Raw genomic sequence first — 14,833 nt, forward strand, 5'->3', positions numbered from 1 at the left:
AGATCATATCCATCAACTTAAGATCTTTGATGGTCCTTTATGCATAAAGTTATTTTCGAAAAAGTATAATTAATCAAAAGCTAAAGCATTATAATTTAATTGATTAGTTAAACATATTTGAAATCTTAAAAATTATAAACAATCATGATAGCTCTAAAATACAAATGAAAAAATATTGAACATTTTGATATCTAAAAAAGGAAAGAGTTTTTCCAACTTCAGCTTTCAATAGTCAAATGAATTTCTATTTGTATAATTTTACAATTATTTAATTTGAACTAAACGTGTATAAAAATATCAATTATCAAATCAATTTTACTTGTTATTATAATAACAGGTAACTGAAAATTGGCCCAAACTTAAAAACGAGCCGTATTGGCATATTGCCGAACATTAATAAAGGTGCTTTGTGCATTGATGCTGGCACTTAATTAGAAAAAAATTAAAAAAATCCTCTAATTTGTCGCACAAATAGACTCTCAAACGCCTAGTCTCACAATTTACAAACAGTTAAAAGAAGCAGAATCATAGCTATTCAGTACTACAAAAAATGGGAATAGTATGTCCCGATGAGAGCAAGAGGATAGAGATCGAGGAATTTCGCCGGATGTTGCTATCTTACGCGGCGGTGCACCGGACAAAAGCGGCCGCCGACGATGAATTCCAAAATCCACAGCACTTGCCCACTGCAGTTGAACAGAACCGTGAGCTTGAAGAAAAGAAGGTGTGCGTCACCAGTGGCGTATCCTTCCTCGGTATTGCTATCGTAAACCAACTCTTACTCCGTGGATACTCTGTACGAGTCATTGTCGAAAACCAAGGTGCCAATATTTTATTTGACTTTAGTATTTGCTCGTTTTCACCTCCTCCTCATGCTTTTGGTACTGCGTAAAAGAAAAAAAGAAGATAAAAAGTAACTTCTGATTCCTGGAGAATAGCAACAGCAGTTTGAATTTGGCCAACTGGAATCTGTTGTGCTGCTTTCATCAATGACTATTGCCATTCCTATGGTTTTTACTGGAATCGCGTGATTTAATGTTCCTTTGGATCTTCACTGTTGAATATGTTAAAATTATCGTGTACCACGTATTTTTTTTTTCATCCCGTTTTAATTTGCCTAAATTGACGTTCGATTTCGTGTTCTGGAAGTTATATCATCAGTTCGTCCTTTGCTGACCTCGCCGACTCTATAGAGTATGTTTATTATAGATATTTCTTTACACCGTCCATGCTTAAAAATTGAACTCAAATCTAAATGATAAAGAATTACTCACCCTGGTGTTTTTACACTAGTTCTTATCAAATTTGAATGATTAAGCACTCTAATAAGATGATAATATATATTAATTAATCGAGAAAAGTCAGATGTGCAAACACATAGGATACCAATAAATTATTTACCTATCTAAATCGAGTTGGAGCAATTTGTTTGGGGAGGACATATTTCCTGATATGCTAAGATTGTTTAATGCAGAGGATCTGGAAAAGCTAAGAGAGATGGAAATTACTGGAGAAATGGGACCGTCCATGAACACAGTAGAGGCAGTAATGGCAAGTCTAAATGATGTGCAAAGCCTATCAGAAGCATTCAACGGTTGTCGTGGCGTCTTCCACACTGCTGCCTTTGTGGACCCTGCTGGCTTATCTGGATATTCAGTATGTGTTTTTACTCTCTCTCACACACCGTTGATGACACCAAAAAAACAGGGAAACACATTTCTTGTGCATAATTAGTAAGAATTAACTCAAATAGCCGCATACTCAACCACTTAAATTAAAAATAGCTGGTGAAGGTATAATATATACATAATTTTTGTATTATATATGTATAATCTATGCATATGACTCGAAAAAATAAATAATGAACAAATTAATACTCTAATAATCACATTTGAGTAATAGAGTTTGGTACGGTTTATTAGAGCAAACATCACAATTTCATCCACAAATGGCACGTTCAATGCTAAATTTCTCTTTCCTCTATTAACTCTAATGAAGGAAAACGTTACTACTCTGTTTCTATAGTCATAACAAAATGGCTATTTCAACTTGCAGTACTTATTTCAAAGATTGGCAAATGTCGCTATTAATTATTGTCATTTTTTGTTTGGCAAATACAAATTGCACGCAGCATGTGGTTTCTCTTCAACAATATCTTAATTAAAATTTGCATAAACACGACATACCATTGTGTACACGTTAAAACGTTACCATATACAGATATTCTAGTCATCTACCTATATCAGACGGCTCATCATCTGTGTGTTTGTTAAGTACTTGCCGAACTTTCTGTTACTTACTCATGTGGTCATTTTTTTTTTTGGTGAGGCACAGTTTTAATTTGTTAGTACTCCATTTTGTAGAAATCAATGGCTGAAGTAGAAGTGATGGTAAGCAAAAATGTGACTCGGGCATGTGCTATAACACCTTCGATCAAAAATTGCGTGCTCACATCCTCACTTTTAGCCTGTATATGGAAAGATCTTAATTCATCAACAACAATTGATCATGATAGCTGGAGTGATGAGTCTATCTGCATAAACAACAAGGTATGTTAAAGTGATTATAGAGTGCACTTCTTCCAGTGATACATTCATATTCAATAAAAGTACTAAGTCATGCTAAAGTAAGTAGATTAAAAAGGGAGTATTAATTACATGACCAAATGCTAAAGAGAAGATAAAATAGGTTATGCATTTTTATTTAAATTATTGCAAAACAAAAATAGGTATTCAATACATTCTTGTTCGTAGTATTGACTATTGAATTGAATGTCTTTTGTTAGCATTAATATTAATTTGATTTTGGTTTGGGCTTTTATTAGCATTATTTAATTTACTAATATTAATGGCTATAAAACTTATTGGAACAGTCAAAAGTTCTAAGTCCAACCTTAAAATAATACCTTAAAAGATAAAATTATGAAATTTTTTAAGAAATATTTATAAATTACATCACAATAAATATATTTATATATTAAATATATCTAAAATTTCTATATATGTAATGTCGGGTTGGTTTATATTTATATATTAAATATATCTAAAATTTCTATATATGTAATGTCGGGTTGGTTTGGTTTCGGTTTAACTTTCTTTAGTTAAAACCAAACCAAACCAATTATGGTCGGGTTTTTTTTCCAATACCAAACCATAGTCGGTTTTTTTTCTGGGTTTGACTCGGATTATCGTGTTGGTGCGGTTTATCGGTTTCCTTTGTACACCCCTAGTTTCTATTTATATCCCTAGTGCTTAGCCGGGAAATGATAAGATGAAAGTCAGTTGACACTTTTTGCCGAAAAATTATAATATTTAGATAGGTATTTTTTATGTATATGTATATACTATATATTGAATGCCTTGTATATTTTCGTATATTTACTTATTTAAATTTTAAAATATTTTATTGAAAATCTTCTCCGCTACTGGCTCGCCAATGAAAGTATGAGACTAGTGGTTGCGTACTCCTCATGCACTTGCAACAAGCACTAAAAACCACATGGGACCCCTCGTTCCTGGGCAATGCAAAAACCAGTGTAGTTTAACACATTATAATTCAAGTAACCAATCAATGCTTAGTGTAAAAAGTAACTTAGATATTATTAACTAATTCTTTTACACTGTGTAGTCAGGATAACAACGAAGCAACTACTAGTCGTCCACTTACAATAGCAAGTCATAGTCCCATTAAATTAATATCTAAATATTGGAATTTAATTACCTTTCGTAATTGAACAAAATTGGCAGTTATGGTATGCGTTGGGTAAGCTGAAGGCAGAAAGAGTAGCGTGGAACGCAGCTAAGGAGAGTGGATTCAAGTTGGCTACTATTTGTCCTGGTCTAGTATCTGGTCCTGATTTCCTCAGCAGGAATCCAACCTCTACCATTGCCTATCTTAAAGGTGATCTGCAATTTTCTTACTCCATTTCAATTAAGACAACGGATTTCGCTTATCAAAAGTTAAACTACACTTTGACCAACATTTTAAAATATATTTCATTATCATATTGACATGATAAATTTTTTAACTTATAACACTTTTCGTGTAGTTTTATATATCTTAATTTTAATTTTAAAATATTAAGTTGAACTAATTTAATTTAGCTTCAAAGTTTAATCAAATTGACTCTAATGTCTCATCCAAATTTAAACATAGGGAATACATATTTTTGAATTCTGAGCTAATACTTGAGTATATGATATTCAGGAGCCCAAGAAATGTTCAGAAATGGACTCTTGGCGACAGTGGATGTTAATAGATTAGCAATATCACACGTGTTGGTGTTTGAGAAGATGAAAAACACAGCTTCTGGCAGGTATATTAGCTTTGATCGAGTGATTAGAAGTGAAGAGGAATTTGAAAAATTAGCAAGAGAAACCGGCATCGAATTTAGCACGATGAGTACAAACACCATAATTGGTGCCTCCAATAGTAATAGGATTGGTATTAAATTGTCAAATGCAAAGCTTTGCCATTTAATGTCTGCAACATATAGATGTAATAGTGAGTGCTAGCTCCCATCAATAAACTCAATACTCTATGCCTATATCAAAATTTTGTGCCCGCGGCAAGAAATGTATGTTCCTAATTAGATTGGTTCTCCGAGTAAGGAGAAGATTTCTAATTGGTTCTTGGCCAAATGAAACTAAAAGTTCGAACATTATACTTTGAGGAAACTATGCAAACTACCTATTCAATTCAAAATAATTACCCGTTTTTACCCATTCTCATAATAGTTACATAAAAAGTGCATCGTATACCAAAATAAATTACCCGATCAACCTCCTATACCACAGCATGAAAAAACAAAATGCAGACCCTAGAAGTCTCTTTATTCCCTCTCATGGCTTCTCCATCCCTAGAAACACTTCACACGCCTCTATTGCTATTAAACTGAGTCGTACAGTACATTACCTTTACAATAGCTTGGGTATCTACCATCAGCACCAACGAATTTCTCCAAATATGTCGTTCATGCACTGAATTCGTGAAGATTTTTCTTAATTCGTTCAATTGATAAAACTTGCCTTTCTTTTAGGTAGGTTCTTAAAAAAAATATTATATGTATTTATCTTTCAACTATTGCTGCCCAAGGTGGATAAAATGAAAGATTTTCTTTTGTTAAGTATATGAGAGTCAAATATGCAAGAGGTATCAAGAGCTTAATTAAGGACTATAGCTATAAAGGGTAACCAGTCACGATGCGGTTTCAATTTAATTAAATTTAATTATGTGTTTTTTCTATTTATTCTTTAGTTTTGCTATTATATTATTAAATACTTAATATTATTATATTGTCATGTGGCTTTTATCAGCTTGTTTGAATTTAATATTTATTTCTACGATACTCATTCTAATACAATATAGATAAAAATTAAAAGGTGTTTTAGTGGTAACTTTTGACTATATTGTTCATATTTCATATTATGATTTCTCTTATTATAATTCAAAAAACAATCTCATCTCAAATTCAAAACATTCTTATCATTAAATTTACTAAACTAGACCACATTTTCAAAAAATTATGTTATAGTTTCAAACTTAAACAAACTGTACTTAATTCAAACATTATATCTAAATGTTGATTTATGTATAAAATATTCATTTACCCAATTTATCAATATTAATATGACTTTATTAGTTTTGTTATTAAAATATTTTTTACTAATTATTTAATATTTTTCATATAGTATAAATAATTTGAATATTTTATTTAAGATCTAATTTTGTGGCTTGAATTTTTTTATTTTTTAAAGTTAATAAATATTTACTAAGAAAATTATAATTTTATATTTTAAAATACTCTAAAATATAAATAGTTATAGGTTATCTAAATTTACATCTTTCTATTTTTTTCAAATATAATTTTTTAATTAATTTTTCTAGCTAATATAGAAGAAAATCTACGAGTAGATGAATATATAGATATAAATATACATATAAATATATAGATTTGATTTATCTAAGATCTATTTACATTATGTATAAGACTTATTCAACTACTACCATTAATTATGTTTCTATTTATAATTTCTAATTATTAATATTGTCCTAAAATTGTCAATTGGCTTCATTATATCTTGTCACTAACAATTTTAGAACAACATTAATAATTAAAAATTATAAATAAAAACATAATTAATAAATATAGTTGAATAAATCTTATACATAATCTAAATAAATCTTAAACAAATCTAATCTATATAAAATTGTCAAGTGACATCATTATAGATTACTACTTGATTAAGCACAATATATACTATCCTACTTTTAATATAATATAAATATAGATATACAGTGACCGTACTAATTTCCTCTTGCTGCCCACTTGCTTAAGCATTTGTGCACAATTTGTTATAAATTGGTCAAATTAGCTTATGAGCACTTTTTGGCTTATCTACGTGTTTGGTAAAATTAAAAGTGTTTATAATTTAAGTGTTTATAAGCCAAATATAAATCAAAAGTCATAAGTTGGTATCTCAACTTATCAAATTTCAGCTTAGTATTTTAGATTTGACCAAAATACTTATTATTCTATCCCTAAAATACTTCTTTTTAAAGCAAAACTCGTCATATACTCAATTCTTCCTTATTATTAATTTCAGCACTTTTATCCAAACATGTATCTGCTTATTTTTTAAATCAACTTCAACACTTATGTTTTTCAGCACCTAATGCTTATTAGCTACTTTAAATCATCTAATCCAAACGGGCTCTAAATATTCCATTTTAATTAAAAAAAAAAAACTATGGACGTAGATGCAAGTGTAAATAAAATCGCTTTATAGTATGTCTAAATTAAAAAAAAAATAACGTTGAATGTCACTATAATTTAGCAAGTTCAGCACTGTGAGCCATGGGCGAAGCCACACATTGTCATAAGGCTGGTCTTCATCGAAAAAATTACGTTATGTATATAGGTAAGAATATATGTTTTAGAGATATATAAAACATATTGAACATATTTGTTGGATTTTTTTTTAACTTCTTTCGAATTTAAAGGCCCTTGGTAAAATTACTAGGTTCCACACTGCTATGAGCAATGGCACAGACAATCTTGTTTTTCTTTTTCAAAGAGGCGAAGCTCAGATATGTTGGAAAAACAATATATTCCCGGACCTCATTAAAAGGTCTCATAGAGCTGGGTTAGATTTTGTCATCACTGCATCGCACCCTTTACCAATTTCGCTAAAAATAATTATTACTGAAGTAATAAACTGTTTTAATTCAGTAGCTACAAATATAGAAATTAATAAATGGGAAAAAAATGTACTAAGGCGTTACTAGACCAGCTTCAAAGATTTGTGAAAATCTCAGCAAATCTGAAGAGCCTAAGCAAGTTTAATTTACGAGCAGATTAACACCTCCCTTCCCATTTCCTCTTATTGGAAGAAAAGGGGGCTGCCTGAATTTCCACTCGGTACCAAAATTTAGACAGAAAACCCAGAAAAAAAACATACAGAAATTTAAAAAAAGAAAAAAGGATGAGTTTACCTAGGGCTCAGAGAGTTGCTTAATGTGCTCAAAGAAGAGCAAAGCTCTTCTCATACAAGAGGTGTCAGAAATAATAAAAGCAATCATCATCGCCCAATTGTTCCACCAAAAAATGAAAAACAAATCGAATATATAAAAAGAAGCAACTCAATTGTTCAAGAGTTTAAGAATGAAAGACGCAGTAGTTTACATAGTGAAAATGGAGGAAAATAGAGTGAATACTTATAAGGGAACCACTACGGCGGAGCTGCAAATTAGGGTTTACAATTTTTGTTCTCATCCACGAGGATGTACTTAATATATTGCTGATGGGCCTTAAATGGATATGCCCGGCCCACTGACCTAAACCTGACACTGCGAAAGGTGAACTCCAAAGTCATCCAACTAAGGCCCAGTGGGCAACGACATATTCGAGAAGTTTTATTTTGTGTCTCATACAATTGACACTAGTTATAGGGGCATTTGTATTTATACCTGTTTTTTGTGTCACGATTTAACTTATGCCCGCTTTGCAAAAAAAAATACAAGCGTACCCGCTTTTTTGCATAACTTCAGCATACGGAACTAAAGTAGCAAAGGCAATTACGCAAAACTTCAACATTCTAGTAGTCGGGCTTGAAGTTCAGCTCTAGAGCTGAAGTTTTTGTTTTGTAACTGGCGAATTTCAGCTCTAGCGCTGAAGTTTTTATTTTATAACTGGCGAATTTCAGCTCTAGAGCTGAAGTTTTTGTTTTGTAAATGGCGAACTTTAGGTCTAAAGCTAAAGTTTTTGTTTGTAACTGGCGAACTTCAGCTCTAGAGTTGAAGTTTTTGTTTGTAACTGGCGAACTTCAGCTGAAGTTTTTGTAGAGCATTTCTGCACATGCACTTTATATTTCTAGTTCAAGATATTTCTTGTTAACATCAACTAGTATTAGGACTCGCGCGATGCGCAGATAAATCATTTCAAATTACAATGTAGGTTGTTTGAATCATGTGCAAATAATCTTAAAATATAAACCTCTCAGATAAAAATTATATAACATGAGAATTTAATTATGAAGCAGGATATGAAATTATTGTTCAAATCTCGTAGTAGACAACCAATCTTTTTAATATATATTTGTAGCAACCTAACCCCTTGATTTTAGTACTTGCATTTTGTTCCGCTATCCAATATTAAAGAATATTAAACATGTCATATTATGATTTGTCTTGTTCGAGCACATTGAATAATATTATTTTAACAAATTTTTTACTATCACTTTAGTTTTATCTGGAAGTCAAATATGTCTTATTCATCAAATCTTTTTTATGTAAATTCTTTTTTTTTGGTTCTTTTCTTATAGTTATTGTATTCTATTAGCTTATAATTAAATTAATGTCTTGCTTATTTTCTTTTAATAGTATTTAATAAAAATAAATGTTTATTCTTGAAATTTGGTGTACCTTTATGCTTTTATCCTCTTATTCATAATATTTTAATCATTTAAATTTCTCAGTAATATTTTTAATATTATTTTAGTATTTTATTTTATCTATTCTTAAATTAATTTAAAGTATAAGTATCCCCACACTACCTCTATTTTATTTTATACATTCTCTTCCCTAATATAAATTTTAATTATTTTTTATATTAATGTTTTACCTATAACCAAAATAATATCATATTACGTTTTAAATTATAACTTTTAATTAGTCTAAAATATTAATACATAAGTTATTTGATTATCATATTCCAAATATATTGAGTTCTCTTATAATTAACTTTGTATTAGATGCAGTTAAATTTTCTTTTTTTAGCTATAAGATACAATTTAATTTTTAATTTTCATTAGTAAATTTCATTTAATCATAGAATTTTTTTTAATTGTTTGAACACATTATTTCTAAATATTGTAGTAATATTTTTACTGTCATTTTAGTTCTTTACTTAATATTTTCAAAAACAACAAAAATCTCATCTCAAATTCAAATAATTCTTATCATTCTATTTTCTAAATTGGACAACATTTTCCAAAAATTGTGCATGCATTCAAACTCAAACTAACTGCACTCGATTAAGATATTAATCACAAAAAAATATTTTCTTAATTTTTTGAACATATTATATCTAAATATTGTAGTAATATTTTCACTGTCATTTTATTTCTTTACATAAATTTTCTTTCAATTTTAGTTTTAAGATACAAATTTATTTTTTGTAAAATTACCTATATTAGAAATTTATTTTGAATATTTAAATTTTTGTTTTTATTTTTATTTTTTCATAAATAAGACTTCAATTTCGTGGTATTATCCATAATTTGAGCATTCACATCATAGTTTTAAGAACATTCTAGTCTCAAATTTAATTAGTCTTTTCTTTTCATTTCTAATAATTTAAAATAATTTTGCTATTTTTTTAATCTAATATATAGTCTTATTAAGTTTTATGTGGCTTTTCATTAACTTGTAACTTTATTTAATATCATTATCAACTACTTTTTTTTAATAGTATAAGATAAATATATAATTTTTTAGTTCTAAAATAAACATTTATTTTGTTTTAAAAATATTGTTCTAAAATTTTAAATTATTTAAAATTTAATAATGTTTTTAAGTATTCTAAAATATTTAATTTATTTTATTTTCTAAACTTATGATTTATAAATGTCCTTACATTATCTCTAATTTATTTTTATTATTCAATATTTTTAGTTTTTGATTTTACTATTAGACTTGAGTTATGTGGAATTTATATTATGACTTTTCTTATCATAATATATAAAACTTTCTCATCTCAAGTTTAAATAAGTTTTACCCTTTTTCCTATGATAAAAAATCTGAATTTTTATTTTTTTCTCTATTTATTCTTTAAGTTTGATTTTATATTATTCTATTCCTAATATTATTACATTGTCATGTGAATTTTTATTAGCCTGTTTGAATTTAATATCTATTTTTTTCACATTCATTCTAATATAATATATATAAAAATTTAAAAACTTTCTCATATCAAATTCAAATAATTTTTATCATTATATTTTCTTTATTGGACCATATTTTCAAAAAATTATGTTATGCTTTCAAACTTAAACTAACTGAACTCAATTCAAATATTAATCATAGAAAAATATTTTCTTAATTGTATGAACAAATTATATCTAAATATTATTGTAATATTTACGTATAAGATATTTGTTTGTGCGATTTATCAATATTAATATGAATTTATTATTCTTGTTATTAAAATATCTTTTACTGGTTATTTTTTTTTCTTACCTCATAAATAATTTGTATACTTTATGCAAGTTCTTATTCTGCTGCTTGAATTTATTTAATTTTTAAACTCAATAAATATTTAATATCTTAAGTAAATTTTAGTTTTATATAAATAGTCACAGGTTATCTCAATTTACGTCTTTATATATTTTTATTTTATTCTATTATAGTTTTTAATAAATTTTTCACATCCATATTTCTAGATAATATAGAAGAAAATCTATGAGTGGATCAATATATAGATATAGATACAAATATACATATAAATTTAAATATAGATATATAAATTAGATTTGTGTAAGATCTATTTAGATTATGCATAAGATTCATTAAATTACTTCCATTAATTATGTTTCTATATATAATTTTTAATTATTAATGTTGTCCTAAAATTGTCAAGTGGCTTTATTTTAGCTTGACACTTGGCTTAACCACAATACATACTACTCTCCTTTTAATATAATATAGATATAGATGCTTCACGGATACAAACCTATAAATTAACCATAATGATTTATGTGCAAATAACTTTAAAATATTAATCTTTCAGATAAAATTTATATATAATCATTAAACAAATGTTAATAAAAAATAAAAATTTCTCAAATCTCTTAAAATTACTCATAATTTCTTGTCCATAATGCATTACCCATAACTTAAAATTATCATAGTCATGTCCGTTACTTCCATTATAATACATTATAAATAAAAATATGTTTTTTTTCTTGTAGTAAAATGTTTTATTTACTTTTATTCTTTTGATCTATTGTTCATATTAATTTTTAAATTTATCATATTTTTTATAATACCTATATTCTTATCTTTATAATTAATTAAGATAAAGGCGTTACTTTTATCTTTCAATTTATTTATTTTTTAGATTTTATTAATTAAGATAGGGCATACAATATTTTTACAAAAATATTCACTTTCTTTTCATTCAGATTCAAAAAAAATTTAAATTTAAATTAAGTATTAGTATTAATATTATCTAAATTGCCAAGTGATTTTATAGTAGTTTGTCACGTGGCTTAACCACAATGCAAATTTTATTCATTATTGTTTAAAATACTTTCTCTTCTCAAAATTCAAATAAGTCTTATTATTCCAAATATTTCTACATTAAAATTATATATTTATATATATTTTTCTCTTTTTCTTTTAATTTTTTAAATTATGTTGTCCATATTAATGTTTAAATTTATCATATTTTTATAATACCTATATTTTTATCTTTATAATTAATTAAGATAGAGGCATTTTTTTAATCTTCCAATGTAATTTTTTAAAAAAATTTATTAATTAAGATACGTCAGACAATATCTTTACAAAAATATTTACTTTCTTTTCATTGAGATTCGAAAAAATATGTTTTAATTTAAATTAAGTATTAGTATTAATACTATCCTAAATTGCCAAGTGACTCTATAATAGTTTGTCACTTGGCTTAATATAATATATATAAACACTCACACACACACTTTCTCTTTTCTAAAATCAAATAAGTCTTATCCTTCCATATATTTCAACATTGAAATTATATATATATATATATATTCTCTTTTCTTTTAATTTCTTGTAATAATTTATACACACATATATTCTCTTGGAATTTGGTTTATAAATTTTTTGATTTTCTCAGAAGTTAACAATATTACAAAAACTCAATGTCAAATTAGGAAAAAGAATGTAGTCTTCAAAAAAAAAATCTTTCAATGTTACCCTTTCAAATATATATATATTTCTTGCAAATAACCCTTTTAAATGCCTAAAATTAAAGCGACAAAGTAGTTTTAATACGATTTGCAATATCCCATAACTTTAGGCATTTATTAGTCCAATTAAAAATGAAATGTGATACAAAATTAATACATTATATTTTATTCTTATCCTTTTAACTTTATCCTAAGTCTTTCCTAAATAATTATTTATTTTGTCTTACTTTGTTATGTGTCTTATTCTTAAGATGCCACTTTATTTTATATTTTAACACACTCCAAAGTATAAATAGTCATAAATTGTCTCAATTACGTCTTTTTATATTTTTTATTTAGTTTCTATTATAGCTTTTCAATTAATTTTTCACCTCCATATTTCCAGCTAATAAAGAAAATCTATGTGTGGATCAATATATAGATACAAAATATAGATATAGATGTAGATATCAATATACATATAAATATAAATATAGATATATAAATAAAATTTGTCTAAGATCTATTTAGATTATGTATAAGATTAATTCAACTACTTCCATTAATTATGTTTCCATCTATAATTTTTAATTATTAATGTTGTCTTAAAATTGCCAAGTGGCTTCATTTTAGCTTGCCACTTGGCTTAACCACAATGCATACTACTCTCCTTTTAATATAACTAGTATTAGTACCCGCGCGATGCGCGGATAATTAAAAAAAATGATGTACACCGTAAAATTTAATATGTTAGTGTTAGTACCATCTTTACAACCAAACATTAAAAACATATTAGGATTTCGGTAAAACTTTCATTCCATCTCCTAATAATTGTTCCATAAAAAATAATGATACTATACAATTTTCTTGATATGAACATTCCACGAAAAATAATGATGCTATATAATTTGCTTGATATGAAGCATGTGCCTAATGGAACATTATTGTAGCAAATGCTCATGGATATATTGCATTGCATTTTCCAAAAGTTGTCCTCTGTATTGAGGTTTATTACTACAAAAAGGCATGGGTAAAAATTCAAGAATTTCTGGTCCTTGGGCGATAATTTTTGACGGAAATGAGAGACAACATATATTGTATTACTGATGAGACAACATAATGAAGAAGACATGCCAGAATGATCATTTAGAAGGAAACTTAGTTGGCATCTAAAATTATTGCACACTTTTAGATATTTTGATTAAGTGTAGAATAAAATATATTCAAATACATCAATAGCTTGGATTTTAGGAAGCCGATAGATCTCATCATGCCAACATCAGAATCTAGATGAGCTTCATGCACTTGGACTGCAGATAACATAGTCACATGCCACTGTTCGATGTCACTACAGGTGATATCTTTTTAGACTTTCTCAATGCATCTAGCTTATATTATGCTCTCTGCAATAAATTATCCAACTTTGCATTGAAGTAAAAAGTTTCATACTACCTCAATATGGAATTCTCCAGTTTCTGGTTCTTTGGCCACCGTTGATGTCCACCCAGCAGCAGATAAGGATTGCTAGTATAATCCATTAGTATTCTCCATTTCTCACTAATCTGCAAGCTAACACGACAGTACCACTCAAATATGATAAAAACTTGCGGCAGATTAATCACAACAATACGACAATAAAATACACAAATACAGCAACCAATAATGACACAGAGTAAATCATATATAAAGAAAACAGAGAAATACTTAATTGGCTTCAAGATTCTAGGAGTGAGGCGCTGGAAAAAAAGCTAAAATGTCACCTCTGATGAACTACCACATAACATAGTTATACCAAATTAAAAATAATAACTAAAGAAAATGATACATAAGACCAAAGGATCATAAGACAATAACAATACTCAATAATTAAATGATAAATCATTTAATAACAGAGCTTCCAATAGTTGCATGAATTCGATCTCTCTTAAACAAAAAATTTGAAAAAAAAAAGTTAAGTTAAGTTAATAAGGCGCATAACTTGAAAAAAATACATCACAACTCGAAAAAATAACAACAGCTAAAAGAGTATGCACCTTTCATCTTGAATAATTAATTCAATTGAATTAGGATTTTCTGGTTTCTCACGGTCTGGAACGTGCTATAATCTAACAACACGAACCTTCAAATTCCAACTCATTTTGGACGTTGATATTTCGCTGATATAGTTATAGTTTGGAGCCATACTTTGTAGTAGTTTGTGCGTAAGCTAAACCCTAAGCAATGTAGAGAAGTCAAACCTAAATAAACGTTGCTTAAATAAAGATTTTTAAGGAAAGACTATCGTAGTAAATCAATTTTAAGGCATCTGAAATCTTAATTTTAAAAAAAGGTATGTGTAAATCAATATGTAAAAGCGAGTGCGCTCAAGAAATGACACAGATCTTCATTTTTTAGCTTTGGGC

General features: G+C 27.5%; 1 protein-coding gene and 3 non-coding genes across 4 annotated transcripts; 1 reads left to right on the forward strand and 3 right to left on the reverse strand.

Moving 5' to 3' along the window:
* The first annotated feature begins 377 nt into the window (after positions 1-377).
* On the forward strand, positions 378-4,663 carry LOC107765933 (cinnamoyl-CoA reductase-like SNL6). The gene is made up of 5 exons (XM_075250525.1): positions 378-821; positions 1,475-1,656; positions 2,364-2,549; positions 3,747-3,900; positions 4,207-4,663. Exons 1-5 carry the CDS (start codon positions 551-553, stop codon positions 4,512-4,514), a joined length of 1,101 nt encoding a protein of 366 aa, XP_075106626.1. The 5' UTR covers positions 378-550; the 3' UTR covers positions 4,515-4,663.
* Positions 4,664-7,078: 2,415 nt separating this feature from the next.
* On the reverse strand, positions 7,079-7,173 carry LOC142179697 (small nucleolar RNA snoR69Y). Its single transcript, XR_012708241.1, has one exon. It is a non-coding gene; the product is annotated as a small nucleolar RNA snoR69Y (small nucleolar RNA).
* A 93-nt stretch (positions 7,174-7,266) lies between these two features.
* On the reverse strand, positions 7,267-7,407 carry LOC142179702 (small nucleolar RNA snoR77). The gene has a single exon (XR_012708245.1). It is a non-coding gene; the product is annotated as a small nucleolar RNA snoR77 (small nucleolar RNA).
* Positions 7,408-7,498: 91 nt separating this feature from the next.
* On the reverse strand, positions 7,499-7,588 carry LOC142179695 (small nucleolar RNA snoR1). Its single transcript, XR_012708239.1, has one exon. It is a non-coding gene; the product is annotated as a small nucleolar RNA snoR1 (small nucleolar RNA).
* Positions 7,589-14,833: the final 7,245 nt, after the last annotated feature.

Source organism: Nicotiana tabacum, chromosome 3, assembly GCF_000715075.1.
Source record: "Nicotiana tabacum cultivar K326 chromosome 3, ASM71507v2, whole genome shotgun sequence".
Classification (NCBI taxonomy): domain Eukaryota; kingdom Viridiplantae; phylum Streptophyta; class Magnoliopsida; order Solanales; family Solanaceae; genus Nicotiana; species Nicotiana tabacum.